At 57.6% G+C, this 26,121-nt stretch overlaps 3 protein-coding genes across 7 annotated transcripts; 2 read left to right on the forward strand and 1 right to left on the reverse strand.

Annotated features, from left to right (window-relative positions):
- On the forward strand, positions 1 to 8,906 carry PPM1J (protein phosphatase, Mg2+/Mn2+ dependent 1J). The gene is made up of 10 exons (XM_066335822.1): positions 1 to 303; positions 1,510 to 1,636; positions 2,109 to 2,432; positions 2,918 to 3,030; positions 4,621 to 4,705; positions 6,178 to 6,296; positions 6,467 to 6,530; positions 6,679 to 6,786; positions 6,926 to 7,077; positions 7,339 to 8,906. Exons 1-10 carry the CDS (start codon positions 50 to 52, stop codon positions 7,484 to 7,486), a joined length of 1,494 nt encoding a protein of 497 aa, XP_066191919.1. The 5' UTR covers positions 1 to 49; the 3' UTR covers positions 7,487 to 8,906.
- Positions 8,907 to 10,274: 1,368 nt separating this feature from the next.
- On the forward strand, positions 10,275 to 18,504 carry RHOC (ras homolog family member C). Of its 3 annotated transcripts, none has more exons than XM_066335823.1 (6): positions 10,275 to 10,332; positions 11,603 to 11,869; positions 16,662 to 16,819; positions 17,046 to 17,166; positions 17,466 to 17,596; positions 17,735 to 18,504. In XM_066335823.1, exons 2-6 carry the CDS (start codon positions 11,848 to 11,850, stop codon positions 17,906 to 17,908), a joined length of 606 nt encoding a protein of 201 aa, XP_066191920.1. In that variant the 5' UTR covers positions 10,275 to 10,332; positions 11,603 to 11,847; the 3' UTR covers positions 17,909 to 18,504. The 3 variants fall into 3 exon arrangements, with proteins under 3 accessions (XP_066191920.1, XP_066191921.1, XP_066191922.1); XM_066335824.1 differs by having other exon boundaries at positions 10,303 to 10,332; positions 11,603 to 11,675; XM_066335825.1 differs by lacking the exon at positions 11,603 to 11,869 and having other exon boundaries at positions 10,311 to 10,332.
- Positions 18,505 to 18,859: 355 nt separating this feature from the next.
- MOV10 (Mov10 RNA helicase) lies at positions 18,860 to 25,504 on the reverse strand. Of its 3 annotated transcripts, none has more exons than XM_066335576.1 (22): positions 25,288 to 25,504; positions 24,497 to 24,590; positions 24,267 to 24,400; positions 23,951 to 24,189; positions 23,629 to 23,869; positions 23,325 to 23,447; positions 23,083 to 23,236; positions 22,840 to 22,994; positions 22,543 to 22,719; positions 22,305 to 22,452; positions 22,053 to 22,214; positions 21,855 to 21,958; positions 21,535 to 21,632; positions 21,324 to 21,443; positions 21,133 to 21,235; positions 20,815 to 20,938; positions 20,544 to 20,735; positions 20,329 to 20,403; positions 20,106 to 20,231; positions 19,834 to 19,922; positions 19,576 to 19,697; positions 18,860 to 19,356 (listed from the first exon to the last, which is right to left on the reverse strand). In XM_066335576.1, exons 1-21 carry the CDS (start codon positions 25,419 to 25,421, stop codon positions 19,583 to 19,585), a joined length of 2,907 nt encoding a protein of 968 aa, XP_066191673.1. In that variant the 5' UTR covers positions 25,422 to 25,504; the 3' UTR covers positions 18,860 to 19,356; positions 19,576 to 19,582. The 3 variants fall into 3 exon arrangements, with proteins under 3 accessions (XP_066191673.1, XP_066191675.1, XP_066191672.1); XM_066335578.1 differs by having other exon boundaries at positions 18,860 to 19,391; XM_066335575.1 differs by having other exon boundaries at positions 18,860 to 19,415.
- Between the last annotated feature and the right edge of the window lie 617 nt (positions 25,505 to 26,121).

A 26,121-nucleotide genomic window follows, 5' to 3' on the forward strand; every position in this document is an offset into this window, starting at 1 on the left:
TCGGTTCGGCCTGCTCGGCTCGGTTTGGCTCCGCTCGGCCGGGCTCGGGATGCTGCTGCGGGTGCGCGCCGCCGTGGCGCAGCTGGCGGCGGGGCTGGGCGCGCAGACCCCCGCAGAAGCGCGGGGCGGCGGGGCCGGGCCCGGGGCCGGTCGGGGATCGCCGCCGCCAGCCGCGTTCTGCCGGCCGGCCTTCCTCCAGCTGACTCCCGAGGAGCTGCGCCGCGCCGACGACCACACGGGGCGGGCGGTGCAGAGCCCCCGGGACGGCCGCCGCCGCCTGCCCTGGAGCACGGGATACGCCGAGTGAGCGGGGCCGGGAGCGGGGCGGAGGTTTGCAGCCTGGGGAGGGCAGGGTGGCACCGCTCGGCACTGAAGCGGGGACCTTGGGGACGAAAATGGGTCGCGGCGGGCGGCGAGTTGCGTCTGACCCTTTTCCGGCAGCAGCAGCGAGGAGCGGGCGCTGTGGATGCCCGTGATGGGAGAGCATCAGCGAAGGACTGTGCTCTTACCGATCCCCGAGGGGTTTAGGCTCTTCCGCCCGTTTTGTTTGCTGCGCTTTCTGCACAACACCAGCTCTCACCGATGGGTACCGAGGGCGAAGGAGCTGCGGCGCCTCTGGCAGGACTCGGGGCAGCAGGGATTTGGGCTTTCTTGGAAGTGAGGTCTTTGAGACTTCCCCTTCAAGGACCTGGTTGTCATCTTTCACTAGCTGCGAGTTTCAGCCCTAACTGAAAGCGGGCGGGAAGGTCAGACTTTCCGGGCTTTTGCTGCTTAGTGCTGTCAGTCCACTCCTGCATCCCTTCCTCGAGCGGATCTTCCCGATATCCTAGAGAGCTTTACGAGGTGTTGATTTTCCCCAGGAAACAGTGGGGTAGGAGTACTCAGAGTGAAAAAAAATCCCCTTTTCGGTGTCCCAAGAGTTCTTTCTGTGGACCACTTGGAAGGTCTGCCCAAAGAAAAATCACCTTGCTGTGTTTACAGCTTCATCCCGTGAGCAGGTTCTGCAATGTAGACCTGAAATCTGCTGTGTCAACACAGGCTGGAAAAAGTCAGTGTGAATTTTTTGCAAAAGTTCTGCCGTTCTCATAATCATCATCACCTTCTCCCCTCATTGCCTGTGCCCCCTGCCCTCCCCCCCCCAAGAGGGATGGGACATGGGTGAGGCTGTGATTCTCTCAGTGTGTCCCGAGGGTGTATGTTTGAGGCTGATGCAGGTTTTGGGGCAATTATTCTGCCTGGGGCAGTACTAGGGACCTTCAGCAAATCCAGTTTATTTCTGGTCACGTCCCTTGGTAGGTGTGTGGACAACTGCTCCCCACTGGACCCAGATCAACCCACACAACTTGTCTGGGACACCTGGGACAGGACAGGAGCACCTGGGCAGGGCATCCCTGGGGACATGGGGGCGTGAGTGGAGGGTTGGGGGTGAGGGAAGAGGTGCTGCGGGATGGTGTTTGCTGGAACGTGATTTGAAAGAAAGAGTCTTAATACATTTTTTCCTCCTGGCAGGGTGATAAATGCAGGGAAGAGCCAGCACAACGAGGACCAGGCATGCTGTGAGGTGGTGTTTGTGGAGCAGAGGCCCAGCTCCAGGGGTTGTCTGTCATCCAGGGAAAGCGGCGGGGACCTGGATGGGGTGAGAGCCGTGGTGGGTCACAAACAGGGACACGACAGAGAAGATGCCCAGCAGCAGGGCATCAGATGGGACACGTGGCAATGTGTGCACACTGGGGATTCCCTTGGTTTGTGGCCCTTCTCTCTACCTGCTGCTACCATCCTCCATCCCCGTGTGACTTCAGCAGGGCTGGCTGTCCCAGAGAGACCAGTGGCCCATGTGTCCTGTTGGGCTGCAGAGGCGGCTGCTGTGCTGGTGCCATGGGGCCTCCCTTCCCTGGAGGCTGCTGGAGGCATGAGGTGTCTGGGGTGGGCTCCAGCCAGGGATCAGCTGTGTCCTCACACCCTTGGTCAGCTGCCCACATTGCTCCTGCCTGCACTGAGACCTGTGAGACTTGTGTCACTGTCCTCAGCTATTGGCCCCAGCTGCTCTGAATCCCCCATCCCATCTGCTTCCTTGCAGTCTCATTTAACCGTCCCTCTTCTCCCCACAGGGCAGGAAAGGTTTTTATTTCCACTACTGGGCCTTGTTTGATGGCCATGCAGGCAGCGGTGCTGCTGTCATGGCATCCGAGAGGCTCCACCTGCACATCTGTGAGCAGCTCCGGGACCTCGTGGAGATCCTGCAGGACCCCTCCCCACCTCCCATCTGTCTCCCACACGACACAAAGACCAGTTCTGCAGATCCAAACCAGGTGTCCTCTACAGAGGACCATGGAGAGGTCCCAAACGATGCTGTGCCACGGTTTCACCTGGAGAAAGTGGTGTCCCATGAGAGCCTGGTGATCGGAGCCATTGAGAACGCCTTTAAGCACATGGTGAGGATCCTCTGCCTGTGGCATCATCTAGGGCACCCCTGGGAGCACCTCTTTGCTGTCTGTGTCTGCATCAGGCAACCCCACTGGTAAAAGGCAGCTCTGCAGCAAGGAGGAGCAGAGAGGGCTCCAAGCATGATGATCTCAGAGGGGGCTCTGTGATGCTCTGCATTTTGAGCTTTCAGACTGCAGAGGCTTTGGGCTCCAGGCCTGTGTGTGTGCAGAACGCTTCATTACACTTGGTTCCAGAAGGCCCACCTGCTCTCCTCCTGTCTTGCTCTTTCCTGCCTGTCCCACTGCCCCAGTGAAACCGCATCCCTGGCTGCCCGACAAGACCCCTGGCCCCCCAAGCCTACAGCCACTCCATGGCTGTGTGGGGAAAGGTACTCTCCTGGTCACTGCTTCCCACCTGGAGCTGAGGTGCTGCTGGAGCAGTCAGGTGCTGTTTGGGGCTGCCCACCTACCCTGCAGCCTCTGTGTCTCCCCAGGACGACCAGATCGAGCGGGAGCGGGCGTCCCAGCACCTCCCCGGGGGCTGCTGTGCCCTGGCTGCCATCTACCTCATGGGCAAGTTCTACGTGGCCAACGCTGGGGACAGCAGGTACAGCCCCACGGGGCAGCCCTCACCTTTTGCTCAGTGACTGGGGACACACCAGTAGAGTGGGGTGGTGCAGAGGGATGGCAGGTGAGGAGCACCCAGCTCCATCCCTGTCCAGTGGAGCGTGAAGGTGGCAGAACTGGGCAGAGTCATCCCCTGCCTGCTCCATGCCCCGGGGACAATGTACCCTGCAATGATCTCTGTGCTTGCTGGGTGCACAGATAGGGCTGTAGAATTGCTGCCCAAAATCTGAGATGTGCTCCCTTCCTTCCTAGCAACATCCTCTCTGCTACCCAGATGGCTCTGGATCACACCCTGGCCTCTGCTGCTGGCACCAGAAAATTGTGCTCAGCAAAGCCTTCAAAAATGTGCAAGAAGTCATTTTAGAATGCACTTCACAACAGTGACCTGTTTCAGGAGAAAGATGCAAATCTATGTGCAGACAAGTGCAGTGGGAGCTTGGAGCCCAAGAATTTTAATTTCCATATGTATTTACAAGGGTGGGCTACTTTAACTGCACCTGTGTGTGCCCACACCCCGAACAATGACAGAAGGGCAGGTCCACCTTACACTGAAGTGAGACTGCAGGTGAAGCTGGTTTGAACTGCCCTGTATTTATCATTGGATTGAAGAATGGTTTGGATAGGAAAGGACCTTAAACCTCATCTTGTTCCACCCCTTGCCATTTGCAGACACCTTCCACTAGACTAGATTGTCCCAAGCCCTGTCTGACCTGGCCTCGAACATTTCCAGGAATGGGGCAGCTACAGTTGCTCTGGGTATTTACTGCAGGTTACCTTTTCCTCAGCGATGTCAGACCAGCAAATACAGGCTCTGGTTGATTTTCTGAGGCCAGATGTGCCTCCAGCTCTGAGACAGAGAAGAAGGATATCCCTCATACCTCTGCTTGTGGATGCAGGTCCCCCTCCAGGGCAGCAGCAGCCAGGCACTGGCCATGCAGGATGGCAGCATGCACAGGATCCTGAGGTTGTAACTGTGCCTCTGGGTAACAGTCTAGGTTGCCTTCTCAGGTATCAAACATGGCCAGAGCTGAACTCAGCCTGGCCTTACATCAGTGGAGAAGACTCACAGCCACCAGTCTTGGAGATCCTTGAACCTACCGTGACATCCAGAAACATCTCATAATCAGACCTTTATGTTTTTCTGAGACATTAAACTGTGACAGCAGCCCCAGCAGCAAGTGACAGTGCTGGTGTGGGATGGGCATGTGCACCTGTGTCCTGCTGCAGGCAATTTCTGCCCCTGCAGCTCCCCTCTAAAGGATGGTGCCTCACCTTTGTGCTGCTCCTTTTCTAACCATATCTCATCCTTTGATTTGGCCTGCTTCATTCCTCTCTGCCCCGTGCTTCTCTCCCATTTCCCCTTCTGTCCTGCCCCTCTCCTGCACAGGAGAGAGAGATGCCATGGCCTGCCCAGGGGGGCAGTGAATCCAGGAAGCAGCTCCCACCTCAGGCTGGGAAAAGGGTGGGCAGCAGAGGGGAAGGGGTCAGGGAATCAGCCCTGGAGAGCCAAGCTCAGCTCCTCCGCCAAGTCGTCTTCTGTCTAATCTCACCCTTCCATGTTTCATTGCAGGGCCATTATCATCCGTAATGGGGAAATCATTCCAATGTCCAGGGAGTTTACTCCAGAGACAGAGAGGCAGAGGCTGCAGTTTTTAGTAAGAAAGACCTTTCTTCTAACCTCATTCCTGCTGAAACACCTCCTGGCCTCTTCCCAGTCCCCTGTGCTGCCTGCTGGGCTGCTGCCGTGAGGGGTTCTGGACCCAAGGGCAGCCCCGTGGCTGGGACCTGCTGTTGGCACTTGTCCATCCCACGCTGCTCCCTGGGATGGGAAGAGGAACTGGGATGCAGGGAGCTGGCATGGGGGCATCTTGTGGCTGGCAGAGCCCTGGTTTGCTGTGGGCTCAGTGTGAGGGTCTGTGACTGTGAGCCTGGCACAGCTGGGACGTGGAGAGCCCACCTTTTGGCGTGGGGCTGGATTGGTTTGCACGGAGCCAGTTTGGTTCATCTTGTCCTGTTGCTGTCCAGGAAACAGGGACCATCCCCTGGGCTGCTGTGACCTGGAGGAGAGCAGCTCTCCTTCCATCCACCATGCTCCCTTTCACTGTCAGAGGAGCTGCAGTGCTCCTGCTGAGTCCTAGTTTCTTCCCTGGCTCCCTGGAGAGTCAGAGCTGATGTCTGCCAATGGGTTTCTGTCTTTCGTCCTGAAAGCTCCCTGTCCCTCTCCTGGATGGATCCCCTGGTGCCACCCGGGGCAACTCTTTAAGGTTATAAAGACCTCTCTGAGGGCAGCACAGGAGAAGAGGAGTTTGTGTTGGAGAAGGTCTTGCTGGATGAAATTTCCTGGCTTGCAATGTACTTGGAAAAACACTGAGGTGTTTTTTTTCTTGAATCTATTTTTGAATGACCGAGAGGAAGAAACTGCTGTGATCAGAATCCTTTTCAGCTGGCTGTGAGGGGCAGGATGCAGGCTGGGGACAGGCACACACTGCTCTGCCACAAGATGCCTTGCCTCAGGACTCCCCCAGAGTGGGCTGGGGGTATCCATGCCTCTGAACCAAGGCCCTGCCACCCCATCTTCCCAAGGGATCTCCTCTTCTCTTCCTGCTTTTCTTTTCCCTTTGGCATTTTCCAACACTCCCTGTTCCTGGTCCCCTTCACACTGTGGCTCCATGGGGGCTCTGTGCTGCTGCTCGCCCCTTGTCACAGTCACAGCTGGGACACTGTTTCAGAAAAGACCTATCACTCTTCCTTGGGTGAGTGCCGTGCCCTGCGCTGAGCCTGGGATCCTGGGAGGTTTGCTATGACTCCTTCTGGCTAAATTCCAGCTTCTCCTGGAATTTGCTGGGATTTGATCCCTTTTGGAGATCTTTATTTCCTGAAACTCTCTATGCAAAAGCTTCACTTTCTTGCTGAGTGCTGGCATGGCTGTCCTCAGCTCGTTCCTCCTCTGGCTTAGCACAGGTGGGTGGTTTGAAGCTGCTTTACCAGGACCTATTCAAGTGGCTCCGGAGCAGCCAAAGTTGTCCTAGCAGAGAATGTTGTAGCCAAAGTCCCGGTGGATGGTGGATCCTCATCCACAGATCCCACTCTCCCAACCCTGTGGCTGAGCCAACACTTCTTCCTGCAGGCATTGCTAAGGCCTGAGCTGCTGGGGAAGGAGTTCACACACCTGGAGTTCCCCCGGAGGATCCAGCCCAAGGAGCTGGGGAAGAAGATGCTCTACAGGGACCAGAACATGAATGGCTGGTAACCCCCAACTCGTCAGTGGCACTGGGGTCCTGCTGTGGTGGCTGCCCATCCCTGGCATCCCATCCCATGGGGCAAGAGGCTCTGGTACACTGGGTACCCAGGTCCCAAGAGGTCAGTGCTGGCAGCCTACACCTGCTGACACCCTGTCTCTGGCTTATTTTAACCAGGGCTTACAAAAAGATAGAAGAGGATGACCTGAAGTTTCCACTTATTTTTGGGGAAGGCAAAAAGGTAAAGCACTGTGGCAGAAGCTAGGCAAGGGCAGTTGATTGCCTGCTTTCACTGTTTTGGGGAATTCAGCCCATCAGCGATTCTCTGCTGGGAATGGAGCTGGAGATAAAGCTGCTCAAAGTTCCCTTTTGATTCCACCATTCTTCAGGCTCGGATGATGGCCACTATAGGGGTCACGAGAGGCTTGGGAGACCACGACCTCAAGGTGTTCAGCTCCAACATCCACATCAAGCCTTTCCTGTCCTGCTTCCCAGAGGTAAGCCACTTCACACCCAGGGGTTCCTGCAATGGCCAGAGCCACTCAGCAGGACCAGAGCCACGATATGCCCAGTGCAGCAGGAGCCTCCTCTGCCTCTCTGCCTCTCACCCTTGCATCTTCCCCTGTGTCCTGCCAGGTCAGGGTTTATGACCTCACGCAGTATGAGCACTGCCCTGATGACGTTCTGGTGCTGGGCACTGACGGGCTCTGGGATGTCACCAATGACAAGGAGGTGGCTGGTGTGGTCATGGAGGTGCTGACGAGCTACGAGCCAAATGACCCATGCAGGTGAGCTACAAGTGGGCAGGGGGACAGGCATGGTGCAGTCCACCACCTCCCCTTGGCCTTGCTCCTCAGAGCAGTATTGTGGCCACTCATCCCTCTGGGCTCCACAGCGTGCACTGCTCCCCTGGATGTGCATATCCGAGCCTGGAGCTCTCCAAGGGACCCTTTCCTGCACCTCTAGTTGCTCTAGCTTCTCCCTCCTTGCCAAGACGCTGCATCAGCGGGTTGGGGTCACTGCTGAGCCGTGCTCTGCTGTGCCTCCAGGTACACCATGGTGGCGCAGGAGCTGGTGGTGCGCTCCCGGGGAGTGCTCAAGGAGCGGGGCTGGCGGCTGGCCAATGACAAGCTGGGCTCTGGTGACGACATCTCTGTTTTTGTCATCCCCCTGGGTGGTCCCGGCAACTACACGTGATGCTGAATGAGCCTGGGGCAGCGGGGCTCACCTTGCCTGGGTGGAGACCAGCGGGACACTGACGCTGCCTCAGGGCCACCCCAGCTCTAAGCACTTGTTTTTTGAGCCAACTGCAAGAAGGGTAAGCAACCCAGAGCCTCAGCCTGCGCTCCTGTCCAGAGCATCCTCCTCCACCTGCTTGCATCACAGTCTCAGGCGGAGATGGAGAGGCCTTGGACAGAGAATGAACACTGGGGTTGAGGGATGTTTTTATGCTGCTACGTTCTCAATGCTGTGAAAAGCCTGAGGGCTCCTTGGCTCCTCAGCATGTCCTTTGCCTCATGGCTGTGCTATGTGACAGCCTGGGGGCTGCTGGGGCACTCACACCTGCTGCAGTCACCCCCTCTCTCCTGCCCTGTGATGCTTTGGCCAGTGACACTGGAGCTGCTGTTGGAGCTGGGAGCGGGGGCTCAGATGGGATATGACTGGGAGTAAAGTCCCACGGGCAGCTGGGCAATGCTCAGCCTGGCACAAGTCCAATTGTGGCCTCACAATGGCCATCCCAGCCTTGTGCTCCCAATTTTCAGCCCCTCCCACCTTCATTCTGTCAGGGACCTTGTCTCAGTCTCCAAGCTCTGCTGTGCACCCAGAGCCCTGAGGAGGGATAAGCCATTGCACCGGCACTGGCTCTGCCACAGGTTCCACCCCCATCCTCTCATGCCCTGGATCACTGTAGTGCTTCTGGAGCCAATTATTTATTAACTGGAGAGCTGAGCTGGAAATGTCTAAATCCTTTGTTGGGGTGGGGAGTCTATGAATGTATGTCTATATTTTGGAGTCGTTCTGAGTTGCAGCCTCACACAGAACTGCCCTATTCAGGTGAGCTTAACAGCTTAACTGCACTGGATCTGCTTAGCCCAGGGCTGGGAACCCACAGTAAAAGCAGCTTGGTGTGACCAGGGCAGGGAAAGACAGCTTCCATGTTTTCCTTAATGATCTCAGAACTGGTGCAGAGGAGAGCTGGAGCAGTTCATTCTGCACAGGATTTTTGCATCACACACATCTCTGACCTAGAGCATCCCTTTCCCAGACCTCTGCAGAGTGTTGCATCCTCCTAAACTACGAGGGATTGTCCCATCCTGGCACTGTGGGTATGGGGAGAGCTGGGCATGGTCCCTTGTTTTGGAAAGGCTCTGTGGCACTAGTAGTTTGTGTCTTGTCACTGTGTGTAGCCAGCTCTTGTCAAGTGTCACCTCTGGTGAATGTTGTTTGTCTCCTGTAACCAGTGAGATGTAAATAAACAGGGTGCACATAATGGTAAGTGAAAGTTATGCAGGAGGTTGGAACCTGTTGGCATCCATGCTGAAGGGAGTAGGGAGTGGTGCTGGGAGCCTGTCCTTGTGTAGCACTGTGTGTTTAAATAAAGGTTTTGCCACTCGCAGTCCTACTTCAAAGTCTTTTTTTTTGCGTAGCTCCTGCAAAGAAGACTTACTGAAAAGCCAATTAGCTTTGATTAATTCATGTAGGCAGGCAAACAGGCCTGCACAGAGCCATGTGAGCTGCTGTCCATCTGCCCTTGGCACTGGTCAGAGCTCATGGAGTGTCCATCCAGCAGTGGGCAGTGGGAACCACCGGTGTGCTGCCACTCTCGGTATGGTGCTGCCTGGGGGTCTTGGACCCCTGGGTCTGGCTGGGAGGTGGCAGCAGTGGCCAGTCTGGTGGGAACAGAAAGATTACACATGGAATGGAAGGGAGAAAAGGGTACTGGTTTTCCTGTCTGTGGGGGAGGGAGTGGGGCAGGCTGTGGCTCCAAGGGCTGTGACTATCCCTCTCTGGGAGTTCAGGCACTCAAACAGCAGCTACCTCTGTCTGGAGGGTGGGCTGCCTGCTGCAAGCAGCCCTGCTGTCCCATGTCCCTCTGATGGCCACCTGGTTCCCCTGATACTCCTGATGCTCTCTTCACACTTGTTTGTACAGCCCTGTTCCCCTAGCACATTCCTTTTCGTGCTGGTGGCTGAGAACCGACTCTGGTTTTCCAGGTCAGCCTGGCTGTTGGATAAGGCAAGGAGGCAGAGGCTGCTGCATTTAAAGCTTCCTCTGTGGCTCCCTTTTTTACTAAGGAAACATTTCCTTTGGAACCAACTCCTGCCCTGGGGCTTGATAAACTAAGAAAAATTGTCTGCAAGCCCTTAAAATAGCAGCGGTTTATGAGCCTGGGTCTGGGCCAGGCTCCTGGGGCTGCCTTTCCCTGGCTGAGGGACAGGAGCTCTGCCCTGCAGCTGGATGTCATGAGGGGAGCAGCCGCCCGCGGTGGGCACGGGCAGCCGGAGCCCCACCAGCGGCACTGGGGTCACCTTAACACCTTAACGCGGGGCACGGCACGGCACAGCCCGCTCCGCCCGTGCCCCTGCGGAGGGGACCCTGGGGACGGGACATGTCCGCCGGCCACCCGCGTCTGTCCCGCTGGGAAGGGAGCGGCTGCTGGCCTGACCTGGCGCTGGGGCGTTCGGGGGCAGCAGCTCAGCCCCTCCCGGCAGTTGGGGTCTCCTCACTTGGCTCGGGACCCTGAACCGGCAGAGCGCCCTCGGGGTCCCTCGGGCACCGGGGACACACGGCGGGTTCCGGGGGTCCCGGAGCCGGGCGGGGGCAGCGCTGGCAGGGGCACGGCTCGGCACGACACGGCACGGCAAAGCGCAGCCCATCGCGGCTCGGCTCGGCCCATCAGGGCTCGGCCCCGCGTTCCCGCTCCGCCCCGAAGGGCGGCCCCGGCCGGGGCGGTGCCCGGAGCCGCGCGGCGACGCCGGGGCCGGAGGCGGGCAGGGGAACGGGAGCGGGAGCGGGAGCGGGACGGGCAGCGGCGGACAGAGGTGCGGGCTCCGGGGGAGCGGGGGCTCTGCTGGCGGCTGCGGTCCGTGCGGGAGGGGGGCAGCTGGGGAGGGGGGATGCCCGTGGGGTGGGGGGTACTGGTAAGGAGTGGGACCAGAGCTGCGATCTGGGGGAAGTGAGGTCCGGAGTACTGGTTATGATGGAGTCTAAGTTAGGGGTGGGGTCTGGAGAAACAAGGCTTTGTGATTACTGGTGGGGCTTGGGGGAACTGGGATCAGGGTTTACTCGCAGTGTTTGGAGGGATTGAGATCTGGGGTTATTAGTGGGATGTGGGGTTGCTGATTCTGGTAAGGTGTGGGCTCAAAGGTGGGGTTGCCGGGGTGTGGGGTCAGTGCAGCGGTAGGGAATAGGGCGTAGGGTGGGTGGCCCGGCTGCTGGGTGGGGTACAGCGGGACTGGGTGGGGTGGGCGTGCCTGGGTGGGGGTCCCTGGGTGTGGTGAGGGTGGGTCAGCTGCACCTCACAGTTACTGCAGGTTGTCATCCCTTGAGGTGGCCTTGGGCTGTGGGTCCCGATTTTCAGTTGTCTCCCAGGCAGTGTCTCTATCTGGGATCAGAGCGTTTAACCCTGGGGGCTGCTGCCCCATCCCACATCCCTCCCCACAGCCCCCACTCTAGCAGTGTCCCCATGTACAGCCCTGCTTATGGAGTGGCCGCTCTGTGTTTTCTTCAGAAAAAGGGAAAAAAAGTTCCCTTTCCTTACTGCTGAGCTCATTCTTAAACATTTATATTAGGGGGGCTTGCGGGGAGGGGAAATAATTGTGTAATGTCTTAGGAGCAGGGGAGCATTCCAAAAGCATGACTGCGTGGCCTTTTCCAGCACCAGCAGTCTGGCAGCCAAGTCTCTCAGTGGCCGCCAAGCTCCCTAACCCCAGCCCTGGCCTCTCAGCGCCCCCGGGGGAAGGGGAGTGTGATCCCTGGGCTGCCTCTGCCTGGGGTGGGCTGGGAGCAGGGGCCCAGCTGAGCCCCCCAGGCTGACATCCCTGGGAAAATGTTCCAGTCGGGAAACTGGAGGCTGGAGGTAGTGGTTTGGCTGGCTCTGTGTCATGGGGACCAGTTGCGTTTTGTTTCTATTTTGCCAAGTGCTTTTGGTGTCCGAACAGTTTCAGTTTATGTCCAGCTCCTCCTCCTCAGCTCAGGCAGAGACTGCATGAGATTTTGTGGACTTTTGCTTGCATCCAGGTTCCTGACAGCTACAGCTTCTCCAGGGAAACATATAAGTGGAAAATAAGCCAAGTCACTGTCTTCCTACAGGTGATCAGGAGCGTTTAACCAGGCTCACCTCCCAACTTGCCGTTTGCACTGGAGAGGCGTATTGCCATGAAAAGTAAGGAATTGTGTTAGCAGATATTGATCGGCGCTGGGGCAGGCAGGAGTTGCACAAGTACAGGCATCTGCTGAGATTGTGGCGTGTTATTTGGAGCTTTCAGCAAGACACTTGTGCTGCCGTGAGGCTGGGAAGGCTGTCACTACTGCAGGAGGTAAAATAAGAACATGGCATGATGTCCTTTGGAAAAGGAGGTAAGGGCAGGCAGCTTTTCCCACAATGCTAAAACACTTGTGGTTTGAACTTTTTTTAGGCTTTCAAATTCTTCTGTTCCCAGTTCCTTTCTCTGTTTTGCTTGTGGATTTTTTTTTTATTTTTTTTTTGTGGGATTTAGCAATGGAAATGAGCCAGCCTGGACACTCTGCTCTGGGTCTGGGTCTGGGCAGGTGCCCTTTGCTGCTGGAGTGTGTGTTAAGCCCAGCCTGCCTGGTTGTGCCCAAAGAATATCTTAAAAAAAATGGGTAAGGTCTAAACTTGAGCACTGGGTTGAGCTCCTGTTTTGACGATCACTTGTTGTTTGGATATAGCAGGTCTAGAGGTTTGAGGAAGGTTTTGGGCAGCTCTCAGTGGTAAATACAGACGTTTTCCTTGGTGCTGGGTTTTGGCAGCAGAGGCAGGCGGGATGGCAGGCGAGGCAGGAGACTGGAGCAGTGGGCAGTGGTGGTGTGGGTCAGCCCTGGGTGCCAGTGGTGTTTGCTGGCCTGGGGGAGGGCTGAGGACTGGTCTGTGCTGCACAAACTGCACAGCTGGGCCAGCTCAGCAGCTGGATGAATGTGAAATTACAGGTGCTGCTTTGCCAAAGCCAGCAGCACTTGGATGTGATCCGCCCAAGCTCTGCCCTGCCCATTGCATTTCCCCTTAGCATCATGTTTGCTTCCTGCCCTTATTGGAAATTCTTTCTGCCTTTCAGCCTTAATGATTCTGTGATTCTGTAGTAAGAGTCCCTCCGGTGCTTGCAACACTTGCCGAGACACTTGTCCTGTACTGCCTTGGCCATGGCTTAGGTGTCTCAGCAGATGAAATTCCTCACCGTGGGCATTCCTGTGGGGTTTTAATTTGGAAGTTTACTTACTTTAACATTGTACCAGTGAGTCCAAACTGCTAAAACCATTTCTCTAGTGGAACTACCCCACAGCACTGGGGGTATCCTGTGGGGGCGTGCCCCTACCTGTGCTGGGCTGCTCCCAGCACAGCTCTTTCCCCCCCAGCCCTGCCCAGACTTCAGAGCTGTGCCTCTGGCCAGGGCTGTGATCCCTGGTGTGACCGGTCGGACCAGGGTGGGGCTGTCAGCAGTGCTTGGGAATTTCTGCTTTAGAACAAAATCCCTCTGTTACCTCTAGGAAGTAGAGTCTGCCCAAGGAGGTTCATTGAAACATTTCTGTCCCTGGTTGGAGTCCTTCAAAGCATTAACATCTTTCTCTGCTATTCCTGAGTCCCCATAGCAGACACTGGATGATGGACGCATCCTGCTGCCAGAGGAATTCCCCATATCCTGCTCAGCAGGAACTTCACATTTTGAAGCACAAAGCTGGGAGAGACCAGCAACACAAAGGCTGCCCTGGAGCCTGACTGTTTTATGGTGATGGCTTTAAAAGAGTTTCTTGGAAAGTAGAACAGAGCAATCTGGGGTCATGTTGCAGCCTTTTGGTGAGCTGAAGGAGATGCGTGCTCAGGATTTGGCTGGTGCTGGCAGTGGTGGCACAGATTAAACCCCGTGTGGGCCCATCCTGCAGCAGGTGCAGGGATGGGCACGGGAGCCCTGCGGGGTTTGGCAATGGGAAATGCTGGCACACAGCTGCTGCTCCCTTTTGTTATCTCCATGGATGAGCAGGAGGCATGTCCAGCGGGGCCCTGCAAATGCTGCTCACACCTGAGGGCTGCCAGTTTGGATTGCCAGCATGGGCTGGGCAGCACTGGCTGTAATTTGGGGTGGTCGGCGCTTGGCAGAGTTTAAAATCTCGATTTCCATGTCTATTGTGGATGACTATGTGCTTTTAATCGTTTGGCCTGATGGCAGTTGTAGTAAAGCTGTCCTTAGATTATCATAGAATCCCAAAATGGTTTGGGTTGGAAGGGACCTTAAAGCTCATCTTGTTCCCTGCCATAGGCAGGAACCTCTTCCACTCTTCCAGGTTGTTCCAAGCCTTGTCCACCGTGGCCTTGGACACCTCCAGAGATGGGGTAGCCACAGCTGCACTGGGCAGCTTGTGCCAGGGCCTCACCACCCTCTGGAAGGGGCTCTGAGGTCTCCCCAGAGCCTTCCCTTCTCCAGCTGAACACCTCAGCTCTCCCAGGCTGGCTCCAGAGCAGAGGGGCTCCAGCTCCACGGCGTCGCTCCAGCAGCTCTGTGTTCTCTCTGTGTTGGGGACCCCAGGGCTGGGGCAGCTCTGCAGGTGGGGTCTCACCTGAGTGGGGCAGAGGGGCAGAATTCCCCCTCCCCTGCTGCCCCCGCTGTGGGATCAGCCCTGCACACAGGGGCATTTCTGGGCTGCCAGCGAATGCTGCTGTGTCATGTAGAGCTTCTCCACCAGCATCCCCAAGTCCTTCCTCTCAGGGCTGCTCTCACTTAATTCTTCTGCATTTGTACTTGGGATTGCCCTGTTTGTCTTCATGAAATTGTTGTGTTTTCCACTCTTTTTATCTGCTCATAATCTGGCAACAGTGCAAAGATCTTTGCATCAGAATCCTCATCCCAGGGGCTGGCCTCATCCTGGTGAGCAGAAGAGCATCCCCTGGCAAAGAAGCTCATCTCTCCTGGAACAGAGAGCTGCTGGCACCTGAAATTGGTGCTGTGCCAGCTGCTGGGCCCAGGGCACGGGTGGGGACACCCAGCTGACCCCTGAGGCTCACAGCTCTTCCAGCCTCCTTGCTCCGCTCGCCTTTGCACACCAGCTCTGGATTAGTAATGGGCTATTTCTGGATGGCTCTCCTGAGTAATGGAATGAATTGTGCTGAGATTTTGGGTGGGGACAGTGCCTCTGCCCTCTGAGTCACCACTCGGCATCACGCCGGGCTGGGGAGCTGCCGGGGCCAGAGCTGTCCCGGGTCAGGGAGGGCGCTGGAGGCCGTGGGAAGGAGCTCTGGGTGTGGTGGCTGTGCTCAGTTTGGGGCATCTGCCGTCCCCCTCGCAGGGCACTGCGTGGACAAGGCAGCATTTGGGCAGCAGCAGTGCCACTCTGGTTGGTTTTGGTTTCCATCCAATGTCTGCATGGGCAGATCCTGGCATCCATCTAGGAACGGGTGTTTGTGTCCTTGGGCATCTGCTGCTCCTTACAATGCAGATGTTGTTATCTGTGTGGTGGTGTGGGTTAGATATTGGCATGGCCCAAACTGCCTTTCTTCTTGGAGATAGGGTGTCACAAAGCAGTATATCATGTTTTGCTGTGGGCAAAGCAGCTTCGTGTCCAAGTAAACAGGCTTTTTTCTCCCTGAGTGCTGCTGGAGAGAGGATGAGCCTTTGGTTAGACAAGGATGGTTTGCAACAAGGGTTGGACCTGTGCATCTTGGAGATCTTTTCCAGCCTTAATGATTCTGTGGCACTGTGGGTTTGCCTGGCCCAGCTGCGGCAGGCAGGAGCAGCAGGGCATGAGGAATAGGGACAAGAGCTGTTTCCCCCTCCACGCTCAGCACTTGCCTCCCTAAAAAGTGCCCCTGGTCCCTAAAATGGACCCTTTGGAGCACCTTTTTCTTTTTTTCTCTGACTTCAGTGTTGCACAAATGTGTTCACCTTCCTTCACTTCAGGTTCTTCACAAACTTCTTCCTGCATCAACATTGATGTGTGTGTCCTTCCCACAGGGTTATTTCCTGTGAAGCTTCCCCAGGCTCCCAGCATGAATGGCTCCTTCCCATCCTGCTGCCTGGGCAGAGGGTTTGGAGAGGGATAGGGCTGAGGTGGAAAGCATGGAACATCCCTGCCTTCTGGAGAGGTTTCTTGGTCACCTGTAATTTTCCCCAGAGCAGTGTGAATTTTCAGGGATTAAACCCTGACATGTCAGCCAGCATCATTCCCAGGATCTGTGCAGGGACAGGGAGCTGAAGACATGTAAGGAGTAGGTCAGGCTCTTTGGATTGGGACTCTGGGGATGGAAAAGAGATTTTGGTCACAAAACTGGGGAGGGAGGTGATCCCACTATGTCTGATTTTCTCATGCCTCATTCAGATGCTGTGCCAGGCCTTTTGTGACATTGTCCTGGCTGGTTCTCAGGCTCAGCTGTAAACCCCTTTTGAAAGTGAGGGATGCACAGGTGTAGTTTTCCTTGCAGAACTGTGTCCCTTTCCTTTGGGGCAGAACACTGCCTTGTCATGGGGCTCACGTCTGTTTGCTGAGTGATGACTGGTGTGGGCTCTGTTGGTTCTGTGGCAAAAGCTCCTTTTTCAGACAGGCTGGGATGGGGCCAGTCCAGTGCCGAGTGGCAGACACACAGGCCCTGCTTGCCCAGACCTCCAAGAGTTTGGCTGCTGAACAGATTATTTGGGGTCTGATGAGCACGCTGGGGTGAAACCCAGAGCACAGTTTCTGCCCTGAAGGATTTATAATTTAAAATGAACCCAGCATGTGTGTGGAACTCTGAGGTTGTCTAAAATCCTGGGTACCTGGGTGGTAGCACAGTAAAGCCTGTGAGGGTTGGGTGTCTGGGGAAGGCAGAGTGGTTTGTCACCTCCCACGAGGTGCCTGCATACAGCCACCAGCCCTGAGCACAGCTGGGATGGTTCTCCCAGCCACAGCAGCAGTGCTGGGTGTAAATGGTTCCAGTCAGGCCAGTTGTTGTGGTGCCCATGAGCTGATGTGTGTGGGAGCTGGAAGGGTGTCTGGCAAAGGGTTGGGGGAGCCTCTGTCCTGTCTGTCACTGGCTACTCACAGTGGCATGTGCCCAGGTGCTTGTGTCTGGTATCTGCCAGGCTGCTGTACACAGGAATTTGGGGGGCCAGGAGCACGAACTGCCTGTGCTGCTCTGTCCTGCTCAGCTGCTCCCGTGTCCCCACAGCGATGGCGGCCATCAGGAAGAAGCTGGTGATTGTGGGAGATGGTGCCTGTGGAAAGACGTGTCTGCTGATCGTGTTCAGCAAAGACCAGTTCCCCGAGGTCTACGTGCCCACCGTGTTCGAGAACTACATTGCTGACATAGAGGTAGATGGGAAGCAGGTAAGGGCTGTTGCCATTCCCATCTCCTTGCTCCATGCTGGCAGTGCCACGGCCCAGGGCTGTTGCCAGGAGTGCTCTGTGTGCACAGAGGAGCCCCATGGCTCCAGCATTTCTGGGTCACCCTGAACCTGCCCCAGTTTGAGAAGTGCACAACTATACCTGAGGAAGATAAATCTGTCTGTCCTGGCCTGCAGAGCCACTGAGCCGTGTCCTTCTCCCCTCTCAGGTTGAGCTGGCCCTGTGGGACACAGCAGGACAGGAGGACTATGACAGGCTGCGGCCCCTCTCGTACCCGGACACAGACGTAATCCTCATGTGCTTTTCCATTGACAGCCCGGATAGCCTCGGTAGGGACTGGGGATTGAGGGGGGACCTGGGGCTCCCACAGGACTCGGTGCTGCCACTGAACCCCCTGGTGTCTGGGAAGGCCCCATGCTGCCCCTGGAGGCTGCCAGAGCCTTCCCTGACTTTGTGAGCACTTCAGTGAAGTGCTGAGAACTTGCTGACTGGGCGGAGGTGGTGCGAGGGGAGGATGCTCGCTGTGGGGTGAGCTCTCCCTGCTCCAACGGGAAGAGCTTGGGGTTGTGAGGATGCTGTGGGGTGGCAGCCCCTCAGCTCATTAAGATTCCATGTGTGCTTATTGTAGAGAACATCCCTGAGAAGTGGACGCCAGAGGTGAAGCACTTCTGCCCCAATGTGCCCATCATCCTGGTGGGGAACAAGAAGGACCTGCGGAATGACGAGCACACGCGGCGGGAGCTGGCCAAGATGAAGCAGGTGGGGACAGCCCTGGGTCCCCCAGGCAGCAAGCCACTCTACCCATACCAGATCCTGGCTGGAAGGGCTGGATGCCCCAATGGCAGTTGCTGTTGTGTTCTGGCAGCGTTTCCAAACCCTGTTTTTACTGCTTCCTAGGAGCCGGTGAAGCCAGAGGAGGGGAGGGACATGGCCAACAGGATCAACGCCTTTGGCTACCTCGAGTGCTCGGCCAAGACGAAGGAGGGGGTGCGGGAGGTGTTCGAGATGGCCACCCGTGCTGGCCTGCAGGTGCGGAAGAACAAGAAGCGCAGAGGGTGCCCGCTGCTGTGAGCAGCCCCAGCTGGCACCGGGCCCTGCCTGCCCCGCCCGGGGAGGGACGGCCCACGCAGGACCTCATGCTGCCACTGCCTGCCCTGAACCCTTTGCACCAGAGCTGCCACCCACGCTCGCGGGGTGTCCCTGCGACATTCTGGGGCCGTGAGGGGCCAGTGCCTTCAGTACCTGCTGCTCTCCGTGGGCTGGGTGTTTGTGTTGCCCTGTTTTGTACTGAGCTCCCTGGTTTTGCCTTTCCCATGGGCATTGCCGTGGTGTTCGCTCTCCTTCCCAGCTCTGGGCAGGTGCCACAGAAGCAAGAGGTGCCGGTCACAGCTCACGTGTGGGGTGTGCCAGGCCCTTGGTGTGCTTTTCCTGCTCTCCTTGGCCGTGCAGGCAGCACACACCACTGTTACAGACTTGCCTGAGCAGCCTTAACCCTGTCTGTGAGCAGAGCTGGGCTCAGCTGCTGCCAGGAGCTCTCCTCCCGGGACGTGTGCCCAGCCCTGCCGGTGCTGCCGCCTTCCAGTCTGCCTCGGTCATGGACTTGGCAGCAGTAAACCCAGCTGCATAATTGGGAGAATAAATGCAAACTGGTATTTTAGTAATTGTAACTTTGCTTGTGTGGTGTTCTTCTAGGTCTCCTTTGTGCCCCTTGCTGCTCCAGGCTCCTGCCTGGGGCTGGGGGCTTCGTGCTGCAGGGTGGAGACTTGCCTGGCCCCCAGCCCTTCTCACTTGAGCTGCTGGTGGTGGATCAGAGCTCAGTACCCTGTGCTTGCAAAAGAGCCAGGAAGCAGTTTACATTGGAAGGGCCAAGCAGGAGCTTCCCAGCAGTACCCAGTCCCTGAGTGATGGGCACTGCCACCACTGCTGGAGCCATCCTGCTTCTGGAGCAGTACAGGGCTGCTGTGAGCCTGATGCTGCTCTGAAGCCTGTCTATGTAAGCAAGGCCCACCTAGGACTCAATAATACACTGCTTTTCTCTAAACATTTATTCCAGGGAAATAGAGTGCCTGCACAGCCATGCCAGCTCTCAGACCAGGCAGCTGCCCAGTGGAGAGCTGAGCCAGCCTGTCCCAGACCAGGTTCCTGCCTTCCCCAGTTACCCTTCACTGCAGCAGTGACCTCCCCTGTGCACTCAGTGATGGACTTCGGAGGCCAGAGTCTCCAGGCTTAAGCCTTTCACTGAATGATGAGACCAGTCACAGAGAATTGTTTTGCCGCAGCCATGTCAAGAAATGATTAAAATGGAGAGCTGTCCCAGTTTGATGCTGGTGTGGGCTTCGTGGCTGGCAGCAAAGGCTGGCAACACCTTCTGGTCTGGTGGGTTCAGCCCCATCTCCACAGGGATGCATGGAGCACCCCGGGACTGAGACAGAAAGAGCAGGAGCTGCTGCAGGCCAGGGACAGGCTGAGAGGCATAAGAAGCTTCATGGGGGCTTCTCCTCCTTTCCCAGGTGTGTTTTCTGCAGAGAAACTTCATGGCAGAGCTGGCCCCTGACTTTGAGATGGAGAGATGCAAGCCCTAAGCAAAAACCCGTTGTAAGCTCTGTTCCATTTGAGGCAGAATCCTCCCAGTGCCCCAGCTGTAACCCTGGCCATGCTGCTGCCCCAGGGTGCTGGCATGGCACGACTGGCACCCTGCTGCTGTTGGGGCCCTGCTGGCAGTGCCCAGCTCTGCTCACCTGGGTACTAAACATTGAGCTGGAGCCTGTGGAGCTCTTCGGCGATTCTGTCCTCGGCTGTGCTCTCATCCTCGTAGGGGTACCCCGTGTAGCCACCCTCCTCCTTGCAGTACCTGAGGAACCTGCAGGTGCAGAGGTAGGGGAGCATGGGCACGAGGTGGCACTGGCTGGTGGCGCTGGGCATGGCCAGGCACCGTGTGCCAGCAGCAGGACAGGGCAGGTGTGCACTGGCTGTGCTAGGGGCCAGAAGCAGCTCACCTGTGCCAGTGGTGGTCCTTGCTGAGCACGGTTGGATTACCCACCACGATCAACAGAGCCTTGGCCCTGGTGATGGCCACGTTAAGCCTCTGAAGAGGACAAAAGCAAGAGGGTTTTATCTGGCTGCAATACCTCTCATCGTCTCTCAGCCCCACCTGGGTGCAGGCAGCTCTGGTGTGGCACTGAGCATCCAGAGCAGCTCTACCTCTCTGAGAACCAGAGGGAAGAAGGGGATGCCAAGGAAGAAGGGGCTGCTCGGGGCAAGGCGGTACCTTGGGGTTCTTGAGGAAGCCCAGCCTGAAGGTCTGGTCGAACTGGAGGTACGTGCTGCAGCTGCGCACGGTGGAGATGAGGATCACATTCCGCTCCTGGCCCTGGAACTCTTCCACGGAGCCCACCTGGGGCAGGGACAACAGGTGAGGGGCCAGGAGAACCCCAGGGCTCCCTCCTCCTGTGGCAGGGTGTGCTCCTCTCTCCTCCAAGCCCAGGAGGTACCTTCAACTGGCTGATGTCCGGCAGCTTCCGCAGATCGGGATCCAGGGAGGTGATGGCTTTCCGGATCTTCTCTACCTGAGTGGAGGCATGTGGCAAAATCCAGCCACCACAGGGCCATCCTTGTGCCAGCCCTGGGACTGCCCATCCATCCCAGTGTTCCCTGTCCCTTGGGGCAGTCTGGGCCTATGCCCTGCCTGTAGAGCTGTCTCTCTCACCTGCTTCCTGTAGGGAGAAATTATGCCAATCTCCTTGGGGGACACAGTGGGGCAGCCTCCCTTGCCCCGGCTCTGCAGCAGCTTCTTGAGGTAGTGCACCAGGACCTCAATTTCGGCCGTGTTGAAGAATGAGGGGCTCTTGGCCTCTCTCTGGTCTTCCCCACAAACCCCATGGAAGATGATGGGGAAGCCCTGGGGATGGAGAACATTTAGCTCTGCTCTGCCTGTGCCTCAGGGATCCCCCTGGGTCAGTCCCTCCTGCGCCCCTCACTTTTTTAGGAAGCTCCTCCCAGTTACAATACAGATTCCGGATGTCAGGCCCGTTGCTGTTGCACACTTTCAGCTCATTGTCGTAGAAGAGCTCATTGGGGATCCTGAGGATGGCCTCGTGGGACCTGGCAGAGGCAGGACAGTGCCCAAGGTGGGTGCCATGAGGGTCCAGAACCCTCTCAGCACTCAGGACAGCAGATGCACTCCCATCTACCACACCAGCTGAGGCACTATGAGGCTCTGGGGGACAGGCCCTGGAGTGCCATGCTCACCAATCTCTGCCTGGCTTAATCCCTTCCTGCACCATCCCTGTCCCCACCTGTAGTTGCAGAGCAGTTTGGTGATGAACTGTGGGTCATATCCTCCACTCGACTTCTTGTACAGGGGGTTGTGCAGCATCAGTCTCTCCAGCAGTGAGGTGCCTGTGCCCAGTGATATCCTGTGGCTCCCCACAAGGACACTCAGCCCCTGTGGGGTGCCTGCGACACTCCCACCCCTCTCCCTACTCACCCAAACCGTGCTGGATGGCCAGCGGTGAGGTGAGGACGGGGCCCAGCTGCTTGGGGTCTCCTGCCAGCACCAGCTGCCCCCCATTGGGGTTGGTGTCCTGATCCATGGGAGCCAGGAGCCCTGGGAACAGGGAGAGCTCAGTTGGGAATGGGAGGGACCCCAGGCCATGCAGAGATGCTGCTCCTTGAGACAGCAGCTGGGCATCACCCACCCGCGATGGCGACCACGCTCTCCGGCTCTACCGCTTGGCCACACTCGTCGATGAAGACGTGGGAGAAAAACCCAGGAGGAAAGTTGGCTGATACCAGCCTGGAGGAGAGATGGAGTAAGGCTGTCTTAGCATCCTGCCCCATCTGGCCATCCTTCCTCTCCTACCCTTCATCCTTATCCTCCCACAGAGAAGGGACTTCCTCCCCTGCTGCCTGCCCTCCTCCAACCCCTCCCTGCTGAATCTCAGAGGGACTGCCTTCACAGCCTGCAGCCCTGGATCCACCTGTCACAGGTGCTGGGGACAATCCCAGCTCCTCTGACCTTCCTGCTGTCACCAGTGTGGTGATGATAATCCGGTAGCGCTTCAGGCTCTCCTTGCTTGGGTACACGTAGCTGCTCTGCTCATCGTCCCAGTTGCAGCAGGGCTGGAGTGCAGGCATTGGGTGAGGTCCCACTATCCTGTGGGACACCAGCCCAGACGTGCTGACAGGATTTCAGGGTGGAGGGACAGGGACCTACCATGATATCGGGGGGCACTTCCCTGTAGTTCCTGGAGCTGGCAATGAGCCTGTAGACATGCCGAGGGGCAATGTCCTTGATGAGGCACTGGCACAGCAGGTCTGCGGCACTGTTGGAGGGGGCACAGGCCAAGATACGGGCGTCCTTGAAGCATGTCCACACCTGGGTGGGTGGAGGAGGTGACAGCATTGAGCCCCATGGACAAGAGTGGGCAACAATGCTCAAGGCTGGATTTGGGCACCGGCCACTCACCTGCTTGATGGCCTCCACCATAGTGACCGTCTTGCCAGTACCAGGGGGGCCGAAGATGAGGTACGGGGCTGGCCGGGACGTCCCCGTCACGATGTGGGTCACGGCTTTGCGCTGCTCCTCGTTGGTCTCCAGCTTGCGGTTAAACCACCTGTGGGAGCAGAGGCTGCGCTGCCAGAGCCCCCTCACCTCCGTCCCCTCCATCCCTCAGACCCTCCACCCCGCAGAACTGGGGACTCACCGGGGCTGGAAGGGGCCCGGGAAGAGGGACTTGTGGCAGGAGGCAGAGGGGAAGAGGAGGCTGAACAAGCTGCGGCGCATGGCCAGGACTACAGCCCGATGCTGGACCTGCAGTGGCAGCCGGCTGAAGGTGAAGGTCACATCAAACTTCAGGTTCTTCACAAACTTCTTCTGCAGCCTGGGAAGGAGTGTTGTGAGCAGAGCACGGGGCAGTCTCCCATGCCCTCCTAGCCCTTTTCAAGCTGCTCCTGGCCTCTGGCATGTCTGAGAAAGGCTGCTGGGACCAGACATCACTCACTTGGACGAGAAGCCCAGCCTGACCTTCTCCAGTTCCACGCTGTGTACGTAGCCCTTGTACTGGGTGAGTGGGGAGTGGTCCCGCTCGCTGCTCAGGTGGGCAAAGAGGTGGTCCCCTCTCAGCAGGGATGGGCGGTTCTCAGCCACGCCAGGCACCTGTGCCAAAGGGCCAGTGTGATGCCAGGCACTCTGGGAGTGCCAGTGTTGTGCCAGCACCCCTCCCATCCCTCAGCCCCCTACGCACATCGAGAACCAGCAGCCCCCTGTCCTGCACCATGGTCACATCCTGCATGTCGTAGCGCCGGATGTTCACCTCCATCTGGATCTCCTCCAGGTGCAGCAGCAGCTGGAATTTCTGGCAGTAGTTCTCAGCCTGCAGAGGTGCTTCCAGCAGCGAGCTGAGGGCAGCAGCAATGTCATTGTGTCCCAGGGACAGCTTGGCACTCAAGGAACACTTCAGCATTGCTCTCAGCCCTTGGTACTCACCGCATGGCAGCCCAGCTGGAGCTGGCATTGGTGTTGGGTCCAAGCAGGATTGTGTCCTTGAGGCTCTTTGGGTACTGGTAGGTGCCCAGAGGGATTTCCCTCTCCAGTTCGTTTTTCAGGGGGCTGGGTGGAGGGGACAGCAGTGCTGCAGGGACTACATAGTGTCCCCAACCCCACTATCACTAGCCACAGGGTTAAAGCACTGCCCTGTGGCTCCAGACAGTCAGGGAGCTGAACCTTATCCTGGCTGGAGAACAGGCGGAGCCCTCTGCTCAGGATGGCAGCAGGTGACTTCACCACATACCTGTCAGGGGGGATGCCATCCTCGGTGATGACTGTGACATGGCGCTGGAGACTGGCCTCGTAAGGCTGGAAAGGTGCCAAGGGCCCCAGGTCCTTGGCCAGCTGGCCCTCGGCAGTGGCAGCAACATAGCGCGAGATGCTGAAGGGCCCGTCTGGCTCCTTGGTGAACTCGAAGACCACCACAGCACTGAAGTGCCCATTGCAGGTGGTGAGGCACCGCACCTGGATGGGGTATTTGCCACCTGCGAGGCAAAGTGATGAGACTGGATCCTGCATCCTCTCTGTAGGGCAGGGCACAGGGCAGGAGATGGGATGGGACCCACCTGGGTGTAACAGCAGGGGCTGGCCCTGCACTGCCCCTTGCTCATCGGTGAAGGAGAGCTCCTGTGACTGCTGGCGTGGCTGAAATCGCTGCAGTGTCACCACCTCTGCCCCACGGTTCTGCACCAGGACAGTGACTGTCCGGGGCTCACCTGGCACCACTGGGAAGCGGATATTCCCATCGCCCTGGTCATAGTCCGAGACGATCTCTACCCCGTGCTTCCCACGAATGAGCTCAGCCCTGTGGGGAGGGAGGGTCAGGCTTTCCCAGCTGGGGTGGGGGATCCAGGGGCCAGGGCGGGGTGCTGCCGGTCATACCACTTCTTGCCATAGATCTGGGATGTTTGTGGAGTGGAGCTGGGCTGCTGTCCTGAGGCAGATGTGGACACGGATGTCCGTGCTTTCCTTCTGGGTCTCCGGTACTGGTCTGCCACCACCACATGACTCTTCAGCTGTAAGGAGCAGCCAGAAATCAGCCTGGCCCTGGGATTCTGCAGGGAGCTCCTGAGGAGCCAGTCCTAGTGGGCACTGCCCCAGCATGAACTCACCTTGAATTTCACCACTTCCCCGCGCACCTGAACCTGCTGGGTTGTCCTCAGTGCATACAAGATGTTGGAAAAGCTTGGTGTCTTTGTGTCAGTCCTGCAGAGACAGAGTAGAGGGTTTGTGTGGGCGAGTGTGGCTCGGCTGCCATGGGCACGGGGCAGCTGAGGTGAGGCAAGTGGGAAGATGAAGCAGTGAGGGATTTCCGAGCAGGTCCCCTCTACTCCAAGAGAGGAAGAAGAACTTGGGCTTCCCACTGACCTGTGCAAATCTCACATCCCTGCTGGCTGCTCCAGCAATTCTGTGCTGTGCCATTGTTGTTCAAGCTATGCCACAGCCATTCCAGCTCTCTCACAGCCATGTCCATGCTAGTGCTCAGGAGCTGAGCTGGCACAGACCGTGACTCTGCTCAGGCACAGCCACTGTGGTCCCAGCAGTGATGACCCTCCAGGTACCTCCTCCCAGTCCCACCAGTGCACTGAGCCCTGGCTTTGCCAATGATTAACAGTAGTGATATTGCACAAGGGCCAGTGTGACTGGTGTCAGCAGGGTGAGCTGGGGGAGTACAGTGGGCAGTGGGTGTCCAAGGCCATCCCCAGGCAGCTGCTGGGGGCCCATGGAGCTGGGGATCATCCCCAGCACGGCTTGGGTGAGACAGAGGAGCTTGGGAACCCCAGTGATGAGCTGGGGACCAGTGAATCTGGCCGCCACTGGGGATCCTGGCCCGGGGATTGGGAGATGCTGGTCAGGGGTCTGTACCAGGTGATGTTGCCTGGGTCTGGCCGAAGGCTCTCACCTGCCCCGGAACTCCTGGTTGTAGATGGTCCGCAGCGTCTCCCGCAGGCTCGCCTCCTTCCGGCCAGTGTCCTGCAAAAACTGCACGAATTCAGACCCCCAAAACCTGGACTCCGCCACGCTGAACCGCGACATGGTTGAGCCGAGCCGAGCCGAGCAGAGCGGAGCGGAGCGGAGACGTGCCGAGATGGTGCCGCGTCGCGGAGTGCCAGGATAAGCCGGGATGGGCTGGGCCGGGCCGGGCCGGGCTGGGCTGGGCCGGGCTGAGCCCGGGCTCGTCGCTCACCGAGAAACGAAAGCGAAAGGGGCCGAAGGTTTCCCCCCGCCCGGCGCGGGGCAGGTGCAGGGCTGGAGCGGGATCCCGGAGCCGGCGGTAGAGAAGGCTGACGGGGGAGAAGAGACAGGCAGGGAACGAGACAGTCTAAAGGATGATTAGCTGAAGATTTGGAGAAGGACAAAGAGATAGAAACTCTCCTAAGGCTGGAACACCGGCGGTGAACTGCCTCCAGTGTAACCAAGGAGCAGACGACTAGCCTTGAGGCAGATAAAAGCTGTTGTGTGCAGAGTCTTATCTTGGGCCCTGCTTCAGCTTCACATACTTGGAATTGTTGCAGCGATTTCCTGGATGGATCCAGGGCCGCAGCCCACAGCACCTGAGGCACACACAACCTTTCATCTTCCCTGCGTGCTTCTGCAGGGCAGGACCCCCTTAACAAACTCCTTGAGTAGTTCCATGCACAGCACTGTGCAAACCCTCCAAAAAGCCCTGCTTTGTCCCATGTAGGGTATGACCAGGAGTGTCTGAGGTAGGTGTTAAAGTACTGAGGATGAGTGG

The sequence above is a fragment of the Sylvia atricapilla genome, chromosome 25 (genome assembly GCF_009819655.1).
Source record: "Sylvia atricapilla isolate bSylAtr1 chromosome 25, bSylAtr1.pri, whole genome shotgun sequence".
NCBI lineage: Eukaryota > Metazoa > Chordata > Aves > Passeriformes > Sylviidae > Sylvia > Sylvia atricapilla.

Coding starts and splice junctions, on each gene's coding strand:
- PPM1J (XM_066335822.1), top strand. CDS start 50: ATGCTGCTGCGGGTGCGCGCCGCCGTGGCGCAGCTGGCGGCGGGGCTG. Junction 304..1,509: donor TGGAGCACGGGATACGCCGA/GTGAGCGGGGCC, acceptor TCCTCCTGGCAG/GGTGATAAATGCAGGGAAGA. Junction 6,787..6,925: donor TCCTGTCCTGCTTCCCAGAG/GTAAGCCACTTC, acceptor GTGTCCTGCCAG/GTCAGGGTTTATGACCTCAC.
- RHOC (XM_066335823.1), top strand. CDS start 11,848: ATGATGTCCTTTGGAAAAGGAG. Junction 16,820..17,045: donor TAGAGGTAGATGGGAAGCAG/GTAAGGGCTGTT, acceptor CTCCCCTCTCAG/GTTGAGCTGGCCCTGTGGGA. Junction 17,597..17,734: donor AGCTGGCCAAGATGAAGCAG/GTGGGGACAGCC, acceptor ACTGCTTCCTAG/GAGCCGGTGAAGCCAGAGGA.
- MOV10 (XM_066335576.1), bottom strand. CDS start 25,421: ATGTCGCGGTTCAGCGTGGCGGAGTCCAGGTTTTGGGGGTCTGAATTC. Junction 24,591..25,287: donor AACCAGGAGTTCCGGGGCAG/GTGAGAGCCTTC, acceptor CTGTCTCTGCAG/GACTGACACAAAGACACCAA. Junction 23,870..23,950: donor GCCCCTGCTGTTACACCCAG/GTGGGTCCCATC, acceptor TTTGCCTCGCAG/GTGGCAAATACCCCATCCAG.